This window comes from Ranitomeya variabilis, chromosome 4 (assembly GCF_051348905.1).
Source record: "Ranitomeya variabilis isolate aRanVar5 chromosome 4, aRanVar5.hap1, whole genome shotgun sequence".
In the NCBI taxonomy this organism is placed as follows: Eukaryota; Metazoa; Chordata; class Amphibia; order Anura; family Dendrobatidae; genus Ranitomeya; species Ranitomeya variabilis.
Genome location: NC_135235.1, coordinates 367364658 through 367381986, shown reverse-complemented (window position 1 = coordinate 367381986; position 17329 = coordinate 367364658). Strand labels below are relative to the sequence as shown.

General features: G+C 51.0%; 1 protein-coding gene across 1 annotated transcript in view; it reads right to left on the bottom strand.

Moving 5' to 3' along the window:
• Positions 1–17329, bottom strand: part of DBP (D-box binding PAR bZIP transcription factor) — a 45742-nt gene that overhangs the window by 10552 nt on the left and 17861 nt on the right. The window contains exon 3 of the mRNA XM_077250722.1: positions 232–452. Within this exon, the coding sequence (XP_077106837.1) occupies positions 232–452 (221 nt within the window). The remainder of the gene's footprint in view (positions 1–231; positions 453–17329) is intronic.

Sequence of the window (17329 nt, the reverse complement as noted above, 5' to 3'; positions counted from 1 at the left end):
TGTCCTATCTAATCTGATAGAGGGAATGGTAACACCCAGTTGTCAATATAAGCTTTAGAGCTGAAGCTGGCCGCATCGATGAATCTACTTGGTAGGATACGGCATGGCCATGCTGCTGGTCCGAACTGTCATTCCTAAGGAGCACACCACCACTGGCAAGCAAATATTCCGTTAATGGGCCCTCTGAAATTGACTTCTAGAAAACACAAAAGTTGTGGGGTTTATTTTTACCTTCTGTTCATCTGGCACCTGAATTTTTCTTGCTTTTTTCATAATTGGCTGAGGTTTCAGTTCTTCTTCAGAAAATCTATGCTTCCTAGGGTCAAATGTTTCATGTCCAGGCACACTGGACAAGGCAAGGTCAGCGGGATCAGGGTCAAAGTTCATCATTACTTCCACTGACTCTGGGTCAACAGGACTTGGGCTTTCTCTGGATGAAGGAGTTATCTGACCTATAGAGCAAAGCATTTCATGTTAGAAGACCTTCCTAATCATTGAAGGAATACATACAACAGATCATGTCATCAACCACTCAGACCACCAGATATGCATCATTACCCAAACCCCAGAACTCCCCGAGGACTAGTGCCCGGTCAGTTCATCTAGGCATGTGATCTCCAGTCAGAGACTAGTGCCTGGTCAGTTCATCTAGGCGTGTGATCTCCGGTCAGGGACTAGTGCCCGGCCAGTTCATCTAGGCATGTGATCTCCGGTCAGGGACTAATACCCGACCAGTTCATCAAGGCACGTGATCCCCGTTCAGGGACTAGTGCCCAGACACTTCATCTAGGCATGTGATCTCCAGTCAGGGTCTAATACCAGACCAGTATATCTAGGCATGTGATCTCCGGTCAGGGACTAAAGCCCAGCCAGTACATCTAGGCATGTGATCTCCAGTCAGGGACTAATACCCGACCAGTTCATCAAGGCATGTGATCCCCGGTTAGGGACTAGTGCCCAGACACTTTATCTGGCATGTGATCTCCGGTCAGGGACTAGTTCCCGGCTCGTTCATGTAGGCATGTGATCTCTGGTCATGGACTAGTGCCCAGACACTTCATCTAGGCATGTGATCTCCGGTAAGGGACTAGTGTCCGACCAGTACATCAAGGCATGTGATCTCTATAATGCCACAGCACAGAGTTCCAGAGTAAAACATTGATGGCTGCAATGACAGCCAAACTCCAATTTATCGTAGTTCTGATTTCCTGCTAGTTCGGGTAGCAGGAATCAGGTTTACTTTAAAGCAACAAAGTAGAGGAAAAAAAATCAGCTCGCCATGTCTTTTACCTTGACCTCCTTTGTGATCACCAAACACCTCGCACGGATCAGGGTGAAGTAACCACAATGAATCCATCATAAAAGCAGGTGTGTCCAGCGAGCGGTGAAGGTAAAAAAATAACTTTTAATGAAAACATATTAAAAATACATCCATATACATCCACCATGTCGAAACGTGGAAACGTGTAGATAGTCATTAGGTTCTCTAGCCAGTGTGCACTGAGTGCTGGATACCATATATATGGATGTATTTTTAATATATTTTCATTAAAAGTTATTTTTTACCTTCACCTTCGCTGGACACACCTGCTTTACTTTAAAGCAAGTCCTAAATCTGATTTGGATGTGGACAGATATTACTGTGACTTTAGGGAGCAAGGCAATATGGTATCCAAAGCGGAAAGCTCAATATTATTGAACAACTGATAGTGGGTGCCGTTAACCAAAACATACGCCTGATATGCCTAAAGCCAGCCACAGACTTGAGATATCCTTTGACTAAATGCACATCCTACACCTATTTCTTCAGAGTTCAACATAAACATGCATGCACCGTGTTGATTTTGCACTTTCAACATGTAAATGGCCAGTTAGTTCTCCTAAATGCCTGCCTGGGTGTGCCACAAATCTTAGCAGCATTCAGCAGCTCTCACTTCCACATTGTAGGGCGATGGCCACTGCTGATGTGCTGTCCATTAGCCACCTGTCTGATATTGTGCAAAGGATAGGTGGTCAGTACCTGCCGGCCAAGATCTCCAGCAAGTGGCCAACACGGGCCATGTCACCTGCACTTCTCACCTCCGACAATGGATGGAAGCTAGTAGAATGCTACAACCCCATGGAGAAACTGGACTTTCATAGATAGTTACTATTTCTAATTCATTTTTGTTTCATCACTGTATAAGAACCATGCAATAAAGACGACTGCACACATGGTTAATACATGGAAGCCGAGGCTTGTGTATATCAGCAGGAACACTGCAAGTGAACTGTAAAAGGGAGCATTTGTTAAGGTGGAACAAATCCCTTGGATGGCGGGCACACATCTGTGCCATGCAGGCGGACTATGCTGCAAACGCTCCACGCTCAGCCCTACTGCAGCTCTGCGACTAATTCAAGTGTACATAATTCAGATAAAGCCCGGAAAATGGAAGACATGTCTATTTTTATTCCCATCGTCTTCTGCTTGAAGCAGTAACTCCCACGCCAACAATACGAAGGAGCTGATGAGCTGGAGAATTACATCTGAGGGTACAATCACAGAGCTTAGCGCAATGGCTTCCAGGATCCCTCTGCCTGAGAAGACCTACACAATTCCCACCACCGCCACACATGCTGCATTTCTGCGCCATTCCTATTCACCTTAGCACAGTTCACATTTTCTTCCATTTTTATTTCCCATAAAAAACAAAAAATCTCTCCAAATCCTACATTTCCTAGATCTAAATTTTAGTTTAAACTGGACATGTAACCAAGCTTAACCTTTGCTTTACATTTTCAACGTGCAGCGGTACTAAATGCACTCTGTATTTGATCCCCTGCTGATTTTGTACGTTTGCCCACCTTTTCCGGCACATGTCAGCAGTTTTGAACAGCTGACATGTGCTGCTAACAGCACGGGGGGGGAAATCGCAATCCTCTCACAGCTGTTAGCCGCTGACAGCAGCACTTAACATGCATTTCCGGTAATTGTGCTGGAAATCTGCCCATCGGTGACCCCCGTCACGTGATTGCAGGTCACCGATGGGTTGGCATGACAACCAGAGGTCTCCTGGAGACCTCTATGGTTGTCACTGCTGAAATGCTATGAGCGCCACCCGGTGGTCGGTGCTCATAGCAAGTCAGGTATTCTGCCACATTCAGGCAATCTGATCATCGCCTGTATGTAGCAGTGCCAATCGGGTTATGGCAGCTTCTAGTCTCCCTGGAGACTATTGAAGCATGCCAAAAGTAAAAAAAAAAAAAAAAAAGTTTTTAAAAATATTAAATAATATATAAAAGTTCAAATCACCCCCCCCCCCCATACAAAATAAAAAAAATTAAAACAAACATATTTGGTATCGCCGAGTTCAGAGTCACCTGATCTATCAAAAAAAAAGATTATCCTTTTTGATAAATGGCGTAGTGAGAAAAAAAAAGTCAAAATGCCAGAATTACGTTTTTTGGTCACCATGACATTGCATTAAAATGCAATAACGGGCGATCAAAAGATCGTATCTGCACCAAAATGGTATCATTAAAAACGTCAGCTCGGATCGCAAAAAATAAGCCCTCAACCGACCCCAGATCATGAAAAATGGAGACGCTACGGGTATCGGAAAATGGGACCTTTTTTTTTTAGCAAAGTTTGGAATTTTTTCTCACCAATTCCATAACAAAGAACCTAGACATGTTTGCTGTCTATGAACTCGTAATGACCTGGTGAATCATAAATGGCAGGTCAGTTTTAGCATTTAGTGAACCTAGTAAAAAAAAAAAAAAACAAGTGTGGGATTGCACTTTTTTTTGCTATTTCACCGCACTTACAATTTTTTTCCCCATTTTCCAGGACACGATATGTTAAAACCAATGGTGTCTTTCAAAAGTACAACTCGACACACACACACACAAAAAAAAAACAAGTCCTCACATGGCCATACTGACAAAAAAAAAAAAAAAAAAGTTATAGCTCTGGGAAGAAGGGGAGCCAAAAACGAAAATGCAAAACCAAAAATACCTCAGGTCATGAAGGAGTTAGGGTAGGTTAATTTTAACATTGAGAGATAGAATATCAAATATAAAATCCAGAAAAATCACTGTTTAAATTACATAAATTTATCTGTATTTTGCAGTGAGAAGTAAGTATTTGATCCCCTACCAACCATTACGATTTCTGGCTTCTACAGACCAGTTAGATGCTACTAATCAACTCGTTACCTGCAGTAAAGACAGATGTCTTACATACAGGGGCGTAACTACCGCGGTCGCAGCGGTCGCCATTGCGACCGGGCCCCGCAGGTCAGGGGCCCCGGGTTGGCAGGTCAGTGCAGGGCCGGACTGGCCATCGGGCACTTCTGGCAAATGCCAGAAGAGCCGGTGCCAGTAGTGGGCCGCTGCACTGTTCCCCCCCCCCCAGTGCCGCCGCCGCATTTAACTATACCGGCGTCTATGACACCGGTATAGTTCAATGCAATGATGTCGGAGAGAGCGTCACCTGACGCCCCCTCTCCCATCATTCCCCGCTCTGCCTCTGACAGTACACTGCGGGTGCGCGATGACGTCATATCATCGCGCACCTGCAGTGTCCTGGGCAGACTGCAGCCGCCGGGAGCAGCGCGGGCAAAAGGAAAGGTGAGGAGAGTTTTTTTTTTTTTTCTTTTTAACTGGACTGTGGGGCCATTATCGGGGGGGAGATGAGATGTGCGGGCTGTGCTGTATATATCCCTGTGCGGGCTCTGCTGTATATATCCCTGTGCGGGCTCTGCTGTATATATCCCTGTGCGGGCTCTGCTGTATATATCCCTGTGCGGGCTGTGCTCTATATACCCCTGTGCTGGCTGTGCTGTATATACCCCTGTGCGGGCTCTGCTGTATATATCCCTGTGCGGGCTCTGCTGTATATATCCCTGTGCAGGCTGTGCTGTATATATCCCTGTGCGGGCTGTGCTGTATATATCCCTGTGCGGGCTCTGCTGTATATACCCCTGTGCAGGCTGTGCTGTATATACCCCTGTGCGGGCTGTGCTGTATATACCCCTGTGCGGGCTGTGCTGTATATACCCCTGTGCGGGCTGTGCTGTATATACCCGTGCGGGCTGTGCTGTATATACCCCTGTGCGGGCTGTGCTCTATATACCACTGTGCGGGCTGTGCTCTATATACCACTGTGCGGGCTGTGCTCTATATACCACTGTGCGGGCTGTGCTGGATATACCACTGTGCGGGCTGTGCTGGATATACCACTGTGCGGGCTGTGCTGGATATACCACTGTGCGGGCTGTGCTGGATATACCACTGTGCGGGCTGTGCTGGATATACCACTGTGCGGGCTGTGCTGGATATACCACTGTGCGGGCTGTGCTGTATATATCCCTGTGGGGGCTGTGCTGTATATATCCCTGTGCGGGCTGTGCTCTATATACCCCTGTGCGGGCTGTGCTCTATATACCCCTGTGCGGGCTGTGCTCTATATACCCCTGTGCGGGCTCTGCTGTATATATCCCTGTGCAGGCTCTGCTGTATATATCCCTGTGCTGGATATACCACTGTGCGGGCTGTGCTGGATATACCACTGTGCGGGCTGAGCTGGATATACCACTGTGTGGGCTGTGCTGGATATACCACTGTGCGGGCTGTGCTGGATATACCACTGTGCGGGCTGTGCTGGATATACCACTGTGCGGGCTGTGCTGGATATACCACTGTGCGGGCTGTGCTGGATATACCACTGTGCGGGCTGTGCTGGATATACCACTGTGCGGGCTGTGCTGGATATACCACTGTGCGGGCTGTGCTGGATATACCACTGTGCGGGCTGTGCTGGATATACCACTGTGCGGGCTCTGCTGTATATATCCCTGTGCGGGCTCTGCTGTATATACCCCTGTGCGGGCTCTGCTGTATATATCCCTGTGCGGGCTCTGCTGTATATATCCCTGTGCGGGCTCTGCTGTATATATCCCTGTGCGGGCTCTGCTGTATATATCCCTGTGCGGGCTCTGCTGTATATATCCCTGTGCGGGCTCTGCTGTATATATCCCTGTGCGGGCTGTGCTCCATATACCCCTGTGCTGGCTGTGCTGTATATACCCCTGTGCGGGCTCTGCTGTATATATCCCTGTGCGGGCTCTGCTGTATATATCCCTGTGCGGGCTCTGCTGTATATATCCCTGTGCGGGCTCTGCTGTATATATCCCTGTGCGGGCTGTGCTGTATATATCCCTGTGCGGGCTCTGCTGTATATACCCCTGTGCGGGCTGTGCTGTATATACCCCTGTGCGGGCTGTGCTGTATATACCCCTGTGCGGGCTGTGCTGTATATACCCCTGTGCGGGCTGTGCTGTATATACCCCTGTGCAGGCTGTGCTCTATATACCACTGTGCGGGCTGTGCTCTATATACCACTGTGCGGGCTGTGCTCTATATACCACTGTGCGGGCTGTGCTGGATATACCACTGTGCGGGCTGAGCTGGATATACCACTGTGCGGGCTGTGCTGGATATACCACTGTGCGGGCTGTGCTGGATATACCACTGTGCGGGCTGTGCTGTATATATCCCTGTGGGGGCTGTGCTGTATATATCCCTGTGCGGGCTGTGCTCTATATACCCCTGTGCGGGCTGTGCTCTATATACCCCTGTGCGGGCTGTGCTCTATATACCCCTGTGCGGGCTCTGCTGTATATATCCCTGTGCAGGCTCTGCTGTATATATCCCTGTGCTGGATATACCACTGTGCGGGCTGTGCTGGATATACCACTGTGCGGGCTGAGCTGGATATACCACTGTGTGGGCTGTGCTGGATATACCACTGTGCGGGCTGTGCTGGATATACCACTGTGCGGGCTGTGCTGGATATACCACTGTGCGGGCTGTGCTGGATATACCACTGTGCGGGCTGTGCTGGATATACCACTGTGCGGGCTGTGCTGGATATACCACTGTGCGGGCTGTGCTGGATATACCACTGTGCGGGCTGTGCTGGATATACCACTGTGCGGGCTGTGCTGGATATACCACTGTGCGGGCTGTGCTGGATATACCACTGTGCGGGCTGTGCTGGATATACCACTGTGCGGGCTGTGCTGGATATACCACTGTGCGGGCTGTGCTGGATATACCACTGTGCGGGCTGTGCTGGATATACCACTGTGCGGGCTGTGCTGGATATACCACTGTGCGGGCTGTGCTGGATATACCACTGTGCGGGCTGTGCTGGATATACCACTGTGCGGGCTGTGCTGGATATACCACTGTGCGGGCTGTGCTGGATATACCACTGTGCGGGCTGTGCTGGATATACCACTGTGCGGGCTGTGCTGGATATACCACTGTGCGGGCTCTGCTGTATATATCCCTGTGCGGGCTCTGCTGTATATACCCCTGTGCGGGCTGTGCTGGATATACCACTGTGCGGGCTGTGCTGGATATACCACTGTGCGGGCTGTGCTTGATATACCACTGTGCGGGCTCTGCTGTATATATCCCTGTGCGGGCTCTGCTGTATATATCCCTGTGCGGGCTGTGCTCTATATACCCCTGTGCTGGCTGTGCTGTATATACCCCTGTGCGGGCTCTGCTGTATATATCCCTGTGCGGGCTCTGCTGTATATATCCCTGTGCGGGCTCTGCTGTATATATCCCTGTGCGGGCTGTGCTGTATATATCCCTGTGCGGGCTGTGCTGTATATACCCCTGTGCGGGCTGTGCTGTATATACCCCTGTGCGGGCTGTGCTGTATATACCCCTGTGCGGGCTGTGCTGTATATACCCCTGTGCGGGCTGTGCTGTATATACCCCTGTGCGGGCTGTGCTCTATATACCACTGTGCGGGCTGTGCTCTATATACCACTGTGCGGGCTGTGCTCTATATACCACTGTGCGGGCTGTGCTCTATATACCACTGTGCGGGCTGTGCTGGATATACCACTGTGCGGGCTGAGCTGGATATACCACTGTGCGGGCTGTGCTGGATATACCACTGTGCGGGCTCTGCTGTATATATCCCTGTGCAGGCTCTGCTGTATATATCCCTGTGCTGGATATACCACTGTGCGGGCTGTGCTGGATATACCCCTGTGCGGGCTGTGCTGTATATACCCCTGTGCGGGCTGTGCTGTATATACCCCTGTGCGGGCTGTGCTGTATATACCCCTGTGCGGGCTGTGCTCTATATACCACTGTGCGGGCTGTGCTCTATATACCACTGTGCGGGCTGTGCTCTATATACCACTGTGCGGGCTGTGCTGGATATACCACTGTGCGGGCTGAGCTGGATATACCACTGTGCGGGCTGTGCTGGATATACCACTGTGCGGGCTGTGCTGGATATACCACTGTGCGGGCTGTGCTGGATATACCACTGTGCGGGCTGTGCTGTATATATCCCTGTGGGGGCTGTGCTGTATATATCCCTGTGCGGGCTGTGCTCTATATACCCCTGTGCGGGCTGTGCTCTATATACCCCTGTGCGGGCTGTGCTCTATATACCCCTGTGCGGGCTCTGCTGTATATATCCCTGTGCAGGCTCTGCTGTATATATCCCTGTGCTGGATATACCACTGTGCGGGCTGTGCTGGATATACCACTGTGCGGGCTGAGCTGGATATACCACTGTGTGGGCTGTGCTGGATATACCACTGTGCGGGCTGTGCTGGATATACCACTGTGCGGGCTGTGCTGGATATACCACTGTGCGGGCTGTGCTGGATATACCACTGTGCGGGCTGTGCTGGATATACCACTGTGCGGGCTGTGCTGGATATACCACTGTGCGGGCTGTGCTGAATATACCACTGTGCGGGCTGTGCTGGATATACCACTGTGCGGGCTGTGCTGGATATACCACTGTGCGGGCTGTGCTGGATATACCACTGTGCGGGCTGTGCTGGATATACCACTGTGCGGGCTCTGCTGTATATATCCCTGTGCGGGCTCTGCTGTATATACCCCTGTGCGGGCTGTGCTGGATATACCACTGTGCGGGCTGTGCTGGATATACCACTGTGCGGGCTGTGCTTGATATACCACTGTGCGGGCTCTGCTGTATATATCCCTGTGCGGGCTCTGCTGTATATATCCCTGTGCGGGCTGTGCTCTATATACCCCTGTGCTGGCTGTGCTGTATATACCCCTGTGCGGGCTCTGCTGTATATATCCCTGTGCGGGCTCTGCTGTATATACCCCTGTGCGGGCTCTGCTGTATATACCCCTGTGCGGGCTGTGCTGTATATACCCCTGTGCGGGCTGTGCTGTATATACCCCTGTGCGGGCTGTGCTGTATATACCCCTGTGCGGGCTGTGCTCTATATACCACTGTGCGGGCTGTGCTCTATATACCACTGTGCGGGCTGTGCTCTATATACCACTGTGCGGGCTGTGCTGGATATACCACTGTGCGGGCTGAGCTGGATATACCACTGTGCGGGCTGTGCTGGATATACCACTGTGCGGGCTGTGCTGGATATACCACTGTGCGGGCTGTGCTGTATATATCCCTGTGGGGACTGTGCTGTATATATCCCTGTGCGGGCTGTGCTGTATATACCCCTGTGCGGGCTGTGCTCTATATACCCCTGTGCGGGCTGTGCTCTATATACCCCTGTGCGGGCTCTGCTGTATATATCCCTGTGCAGGCTCTGCTGTATATATCCCTGTGCTGGATATACCACTGTGCGGGCTGTGCTGGATATACCACTGTGCGGGCTGAGCTGGATATACCACTGTGCGGGCTGTGCTGGATATACCACTGTGCGGGCTGTGCTGGATATACCACTGTGCGGGCTGTGCTGGATATACCACTGTGCGGGCTCTGCTGGATATATCCCTGTGCGGGCTCTGCTGTATATATCCCTGTGCGGGCTCTGCTGTATATATCCCTGTGCGGGCTCTGCTGTATATATCCCTGTGCGGGCTCTGCTGTATATATCCCTGTGCGGGCTCTGCTGTATATATCCCTGTGCGGGCTCTGCTGTATATATCCCTGTGCGGGCTCTGCTGTATATATCCCTGTGCGGGCTCTGCTGTATATATCCCTGTGCTGGCTGTGCTCTATATACCCCTGTGCTGGCTGTGCTGTATATACCCCTGTGCGGGCTCTGCTGTATATATCCCTGTGCGGGCTCTGCTGTATATATCCCTGTGCGGGCTGTGCTGTATATATCCCTGTGCGGGCTGTGCTGTATATACCCCTGTGCGGGCTGTGCTGTATATACCCCTGTGCGGGCTGTGCTGTATATACCCCTGTGCGGGCTGTGCTGTATATACCCCTGTGTGGGCTGTGCTGTATATACCCCTGTGCGGGCTGTGCTCTATATACCACTGTGCGGGCTGTGCTCTATATACCACTGTGCGGGCTGTGCTCTATATACCACTGTGCGGGCTGTGCTGGATATACCACTGTGCGGGCTGAGCTGGATATACCACTGTGCGGGCTGTGCTGGATATACCACTGTGCGGGCTGTGCTGGATATACCACTGTGCGGGCTGTGCTGTATATATCCCTGTGGGGGCTGTGCTGTATATATCCCTGTGCGGGCTGTGCTCTATATACCCCTGTGCGGGCTGTGCTTTATATACCCCTGTGCGGGCTGTGCTTTATATACCCCTGTGCGGGCTGTGCTCTATATACCCCTGTGCGGGCTCTGCTGTATATATCCCTGTGCAGGCTCTGCTGTATATATCCCTGTGCTGGATATACCACTGTGCGGGCTGTGCTGGATATACCACTGTGCGGGCTGAGCTGGATATACCACTGTGTGGGCTGTGCTGGATATACCACTGTGCGGGCTGTGCTGGATATACCACTGTGCGGGCTGTGCTGGATATACCACTGTGCGGGCTGTGCTGGATATACCACTGTGCGGGCTGTGCTGGATATACCACTGTGCGGGCTGTGCTGGATATACCACTGTGCGGGCTGTGCTGTATATATCCCTGTGGGGGCTGTGCTGTATATATCCCTGTGCGGGCTGTGCTCTATATACCCCTGTGCGGGCTGTGCTCTATATACCCCTGTGCGGGCTCTGCTGTATATATCCCTGTGCAGGCTCTGCTGTATATATCCCTGTGCTGGATATACCACTGTGCGGGCTGTGCTGGATATACCACTGTGCGGGCTGAGCTGGATATACCACTGTGTGGGCTGTGCTGGATATACCACTGTGCGGGCTGTGCTGGATATACCACTGTGCGGGCTGTGCTGGATATACCACTGTGCGGGCTGTGCTGGATATACCACTGTGCGGGCTGTGCTGGATATACCACTGTGCGGGCTGTGCTGGATATACCACTGTGCGGGCTGTGCTGGATATACCACTGTGCGGGCTGTGCTGGATATACCACTGTGCGGGCTGTGCTGGATATACCACTGTGCGGGCTGTGCTGGATATACCACTGTGCGGGCTGTGCTGGATATACCACTGTGCGTGCTGTGCTGGATATACCACTGTGCGGGCTGTGCTGGATATACCACTGTGCGGGCTGTGCTGGATATACCACTGTGCTGGCTGTGCTGGATATACCACTGTGCGGGCTGTGCTGGATATACCACTGTGCGGGCTGTGCTGGATATACCACTGTGCGGGCTGTGCTGGATATACCACTGTGCGGGCTGTGCTGGATATACCACTGTGAGGGCTCTGCTGGATATACCACTGTGCGGGCTGTGCTGTGTATACCACTGTGCTGGATATACCACTGTGCGGGCTGTGCTGGCACCCAACACCATGTTGCAGTGCAGGAGATTCCTGCGACAGTCCAAGGCGTATCTAGGGGAAGGTGTGTGTGTGTGGGGGGGGGGGGTGTTGAGGCGGGGGGACCCGGGGTGGGGTGGGGGGCCCCATTTGGAAGTTCGCACCGGGGCCCATAACTTTGTAGTTACGCCACTGCTTACATAGTCACCTTTATAAAAGACTCCTGTCCACAGACTCAATTAATCAGTCAGACTCTAACCTCTACAACATGGGCAAGACCAAAGAGCTTTCTAAAGATGTCAGGGACAAGATCATAGACCTGCACAAAGCTGCAATGGGCTACAAAACCATAAGTAAGATGCTGGATGAGGAGACAACTGTTGGTGCAATAGATAGAAAACAGAAGAAATACAAAATGACTGTCAATCAACATCAATGTGAGGCGCCATGCAAAATCTCACCTCATGGGGTATCCTTGACCATCAGGAAGGTGAGAGATCAGCCTAAAACTACATGGGGGGAACTTGTTAATGATCTCAAGGCAGCTGGGACCACAGTCACCAAAAAAACCATGGGTAATACATTATGCCGTAAAGGCTTAAAATCCTGCAGTGCCCGCAAGATCCCCTGCTCAGGAAGGCACATGTGCAGGCCCGCCTGGAGTTTGCCAATGAACACCTGGATGATTCTGTGAGTGATTGGGAGAAGGCGCTGTGGTCAGATGAGACAAAACTTGAGGTATTTGACATTGACTCAACTCGCCGTGTTTGGAGGAAGAGAAATGCTGCCTATGACCCAAAGAACACCATCCCCACTGTCAAGCATGGAGGTGCAAACATGTTTTGGGGGTGTTTCTCTGCTAAGGGCACAGGACTACTTCACCGCATCAATGGGAGAATGGATGGAGCCATGTACTGTAAAATCCTGAGTAACAACCTCCTTCCCTCCACCAGGACATTAAAAATGGGTTGCGGTTGGGTCTTCCAGCAGGAAAATGACCCAAGACATACAGCCAAGGCAACAAAGGAGTGGCTAAAAAAAGCACAATAAGGTCATGGAGTGGAATAACCAGTCTCCAGACCTTAATCCCATAGAAAACTTATGGAGGGAGTTGAAGCTCCGAGTTGCCAAGCGACAATCTCAAAATCTTAATGATTTAGAGATTATCTGCAAAGAGAAGTGGACCAAAATTCCTCCTGACATGTGCACAAGCCTCATCATCAACTTCAAAAAACCTCTGACTGCTGTGCTTGCCAACAAGGGTTTTGTCACCAAGTAATAAATCTTGTTCAGAGGGATCAAATACTTATTTCTCACTGCAAAATGCAAATAAATGTATATAGTTTATACCATGTGATTTTCTGGATTTTATTATTGATATTCTATCTCTCAATGTTAAACTTAACCTACCCTTAAAATTATAGACTGTTCATGTCTTTGTCAGTGGGCAAACTTACAAAATCAGCAAGGGATCAAATACTTATTTTCTTCACTGTACACCTGAGGATGTCCAGATAGGTCAGGAGACCCGAGATGCAAGCACTGGCCATGCATGTTATGTACACCCGCACCCAGCAGTCTTCTATACACCTGAGGATGTCCAGATAGGTCAGGAGACCCGTGATGCAAGCACTGGCCATGCATGTTATGTACACCCGCACCCAGCAGTCTTATATACACCTGAGGATGTCCAGTTAGGTAGGAAGACCCGAGTCCTGGTTATGCATCCCAAGTTCATACATGGACTATGTGTCATAGACATCTGAATTCACCCCTTAAAGAATGCCATCTTAAAAACTGGCAGCTCATGGACCCACAGAATTTAGAGGCTCAGTTCGCACATCCATGAGTGTTGTGTTTGTTCCATGAAACTCAGCGCACGTCCTATTCTGGTTACTTTTCATCGGCCATTGAATATACGAGGCTCCATTAGCAGCAGATTCCCTATCAGTATGTCTTTGGATTGTAGGAGGAAACCGAAGAACCCGGAGGAAACCCAGGCAAACATGGGAAGAGCACACAAACTCCTTGCAGATGTTGTAGAGAACAGCCATGGATGAAAGGTCTTCTAGATCTTGTAGGTGCTTGGTCTTTGCAGACATCAGGGGTAATTTTCGGACGGTAACCTTCTCTTTGTCCCTCCTGTAAATACATTTGTGCAGCACCGGTTTGCAGAGGCAGCTTATGTCCTGCACGTTCCAATCCAAGCTCTTTAGAGATTAGCAAGCCTACAGCATGTGGAGGAACAGCTGGAGCGGCCTCACATTACTGTTGACGTGGGGGATGCACGTGTGGAGGAGGGAACCATGGAGTGCACGGGCTCAGGCACACACCAGGATGAGCCTCTCGGGAGCTCACTGTACAGTCTGCTGCTTCCAGTAACTCCACACACCCATACACCAAGGACATTCCTTTCTGGGCCCTCGCCGATGCCAGAAGTACAAAGGGCGTGCTCCACACCATAACATGGCACAATCCAGCTCGGTTTGGGCTTTAATCAAACATAATAAACAACTACACTAAATCCTGATCAGGGACAACCCCCGACATTGTCGTATTCAGGGCAGCAACCTTTCTGAAGAATGCTCCCCTCTGGCTCACAAAGGGGGTCCTGACCTCCGGGGGGAGAGTTATAGGCTATTTACACTTTTTCAATCTATTTATTCAATTCACATAAAATAAAGCACCTTTGCAATCGATTAGACATATTCTCCATTCACTGAGTCCACGGTCATTATTATTAACTAGATGGTGGCCCGATTCTAACGCATCGGGTATTCTAGAATATGCATGTCCACGTAGTATATTGCCCAGTGACGTAGTATATTGCCCAGCCACGTAGTATATTGCCCAGTGACGTAGTATATTGCCCAGTGACGTAGTATATTGCCCAGCCACGTAGTATATTGCCCAGTGACGGTATATTGCCCAGCCACGTAGTATATTGCCCAGTGACGTAGTATATTGCCCAGCCACGTAGTATATTGCCCAGCTACGTAGTATATTGCCCTGCCACGTAGTGTATTGGCCAGCTACATAGGATACAGCACAGCGACGCAGGATATTGCACAGAGCCACATAGTATATTGCACAGCTTTGTAGTATATTGTCCAGCCACGTAGTATATTGCCCAGCCTTGTAGTATACAGCAGAGCCACGTAGGATATTGCCCAGTGACAGGTCCAAAAAATAAACATACTCACCTAACGATCCGAGGGCCCCTTGTAGTGTATCATACTCACCATTCTTGTCGCTGCTCCTCCGCATCCCGCCTCTCCTCTTCCTGGGATCCTGTGCAGATGGTAGTGCTCGGCTTCAGGAAAATGGCCGCGGGATGCCGCGCGTGCGCAGATCGAGATCGCGGCGGCCATTTTCCTGAAGCCGAGTTCCATTGCAAGTGCCAGGGCTGGTGGGAGCAGGACCTATGAAGACGTCGCGGTCACATGACCGTGACGTCACGGCAGGTCCTTGCCGCACACCAGCCCTGGGACGGGACCTCACCGCAAGCTGACGCTTGTAATGGAGCGGTCCGGGTAGCGTGGCGAGGAGCGAGAAAGGCGGCGGAGGGTAAGTATAGCAGGTTTTTTTTTTTTATTTATTATTTTTAACATTACATTTTGTACTATTGATGCCGCATAGGCAGCGTCAATAGTACAAAGTTGGGGACACACAGGGTTAATAGCAGCGGTAACGGAGTGCGTTACCCGCGGCATAACGGGGTCCGTTACCGCCGCCATTAACCCTGTGTGAGCGGTGTATGCCGGCGCCGGGCAGTGAGTGCGGGGAGTAAGGAGCGGCCATTTTTTTCTGGACTGTGCGCGTCGCTGATTGGTCGCGGCAGCCATGACAGGCAGCTGCCGAGACCAATCAGCGAACCAATAACGGTGACAGAAGGACAGACGGAAGTGACCCTTAGACAATTATATAGTAGATATTTCAGGCTTTGGCTCCGATTCATCATCCTTTTTTTTTTACTTCACTTTCCTTTTTTGTGTTGTAGTATTTATTTATTTTATTTGTTGTCATGATTAAGGGAGCTTAGTCTCCAGAAACGCGTTGAGATTCTTACCCATATGGCTTGTGCTGAAGTCTGTATCCTCTATGCTTAAAGTTTGTGAATAAAGAAAACTCTTTTTTACGGATTCGGTAACGCTGCACATTCTCTTCTTTTTTGGATTCTATATGCCTGGACACAGCGGGTCCGTGCTCCCGAAGATTGGTTTATGCATCACGGGTGAGCTGGTTTATATTCCTTCTTTCTAAGTATTTATTGCCCCAAAATTCTTCAAACAGTTGCACGTGCATCTTGAATTTTGCATAAATTAAAAAATGCTCGCCATTGACCTGTTTTGCCAATTGTTTTTTGCTAGATGAAATACCTGCACCCCCTCTTTCAGAATGGGGCTGTAGCTAGAAGACTGGCTCCAATGTACAGCAATGCATCTCTGATGTCGAGGCGAGAAGAGCTGCCGGTCTGGTCAGACACGAGGACCCTGATGGAGCAACATCTGACAATGTTCATGATTCCTTGGTTCGAGGGGTCCAGGACTTCGGTTATTTTTCCGACCGGCCTATTCTACTTGGTGGAGATTCTCCTGCTTCTGGTGAGGTAACGTGGACGGAGCAGCTTCTTCTTTTCCGGTCTGCCAACATGGCGTAACTACTGTTGCCATCCTGAGCGACAGCCGGCTCCCTGATTCTAAACTGCGGGGAGCCAGCTGTCAATCAGAATTAAGTTGGCAGCAACAGCACAGCGGAAGACAAGGTGGTGCTCTGATGGCAAAACCGGAGTCACCGCTGTGAGCTGGCAGGGACCAGCACAGGTAGGCAGCCTTCCTAGCCCCACGGGAAAAATAACCAAACCCCTTTGTGACGACGCACCACAAATATACGGAAACTGAGACATGGGGGCTCGGACACACCGCAGTGCCTGGTGCTCACTTGTGACCCGTCAGGGAGGACGCTGACCATTGACTAAAAGCCAAGTATCCCAGAACCCAAGTGTGAACAACGCGTACAACAAAACAATGCCATCCATGGAGGCTGCAATACCCTACACTGCCGGCAGGTGCGCCATATTCACAGGACAGGAAAACACCTCGCCCTAAAGAGTCACCAATTACTGGAAAGCGGAGAACTGCATTCACTATTGGATCAGCTGACAAGTGCCCTGGATGCGGCCCCGCAGCGTGCGACCACAGTAAAGGCTGTGTCCTGCCACTGCTCCGCTCCTGGTGGGCAATAGCCTACGAGCCGCGGGCGATATGATCCTGGTGGTGACCAGCGGGTGACTGCCGCGTGCAGGATCCGAACGCACCATCGCGCGCTGCGGCCGGCGAGCGCCCCCTCGTGGAGCAGCGCGGTGACTGCCGCCGCCGAGCTGTGTCGTGTCTTGCCATGTGCCGCGTCCTCCCCGCCTCTCGCACAGGGCGCGCACATGGCCGAGGCTGCAGCTGCTCCCTGTGAGAGCGGATTTCCCTGGCCGGCCGCGCTCTATTGGAGGCGGGCGGAGGGAGGGCTTTGTTTGCGGTGAGCACGCACATGGAGCTGGAGTGTGAGGTGGCCCCAGGGAAGGGAATGCAAAGGAGGGCGGCGGAGCCAGAGGAGGGCGGGAGGCGCGGGGAGAGGACTCGTACAAAGGAAGCCGGCCGAGCGCG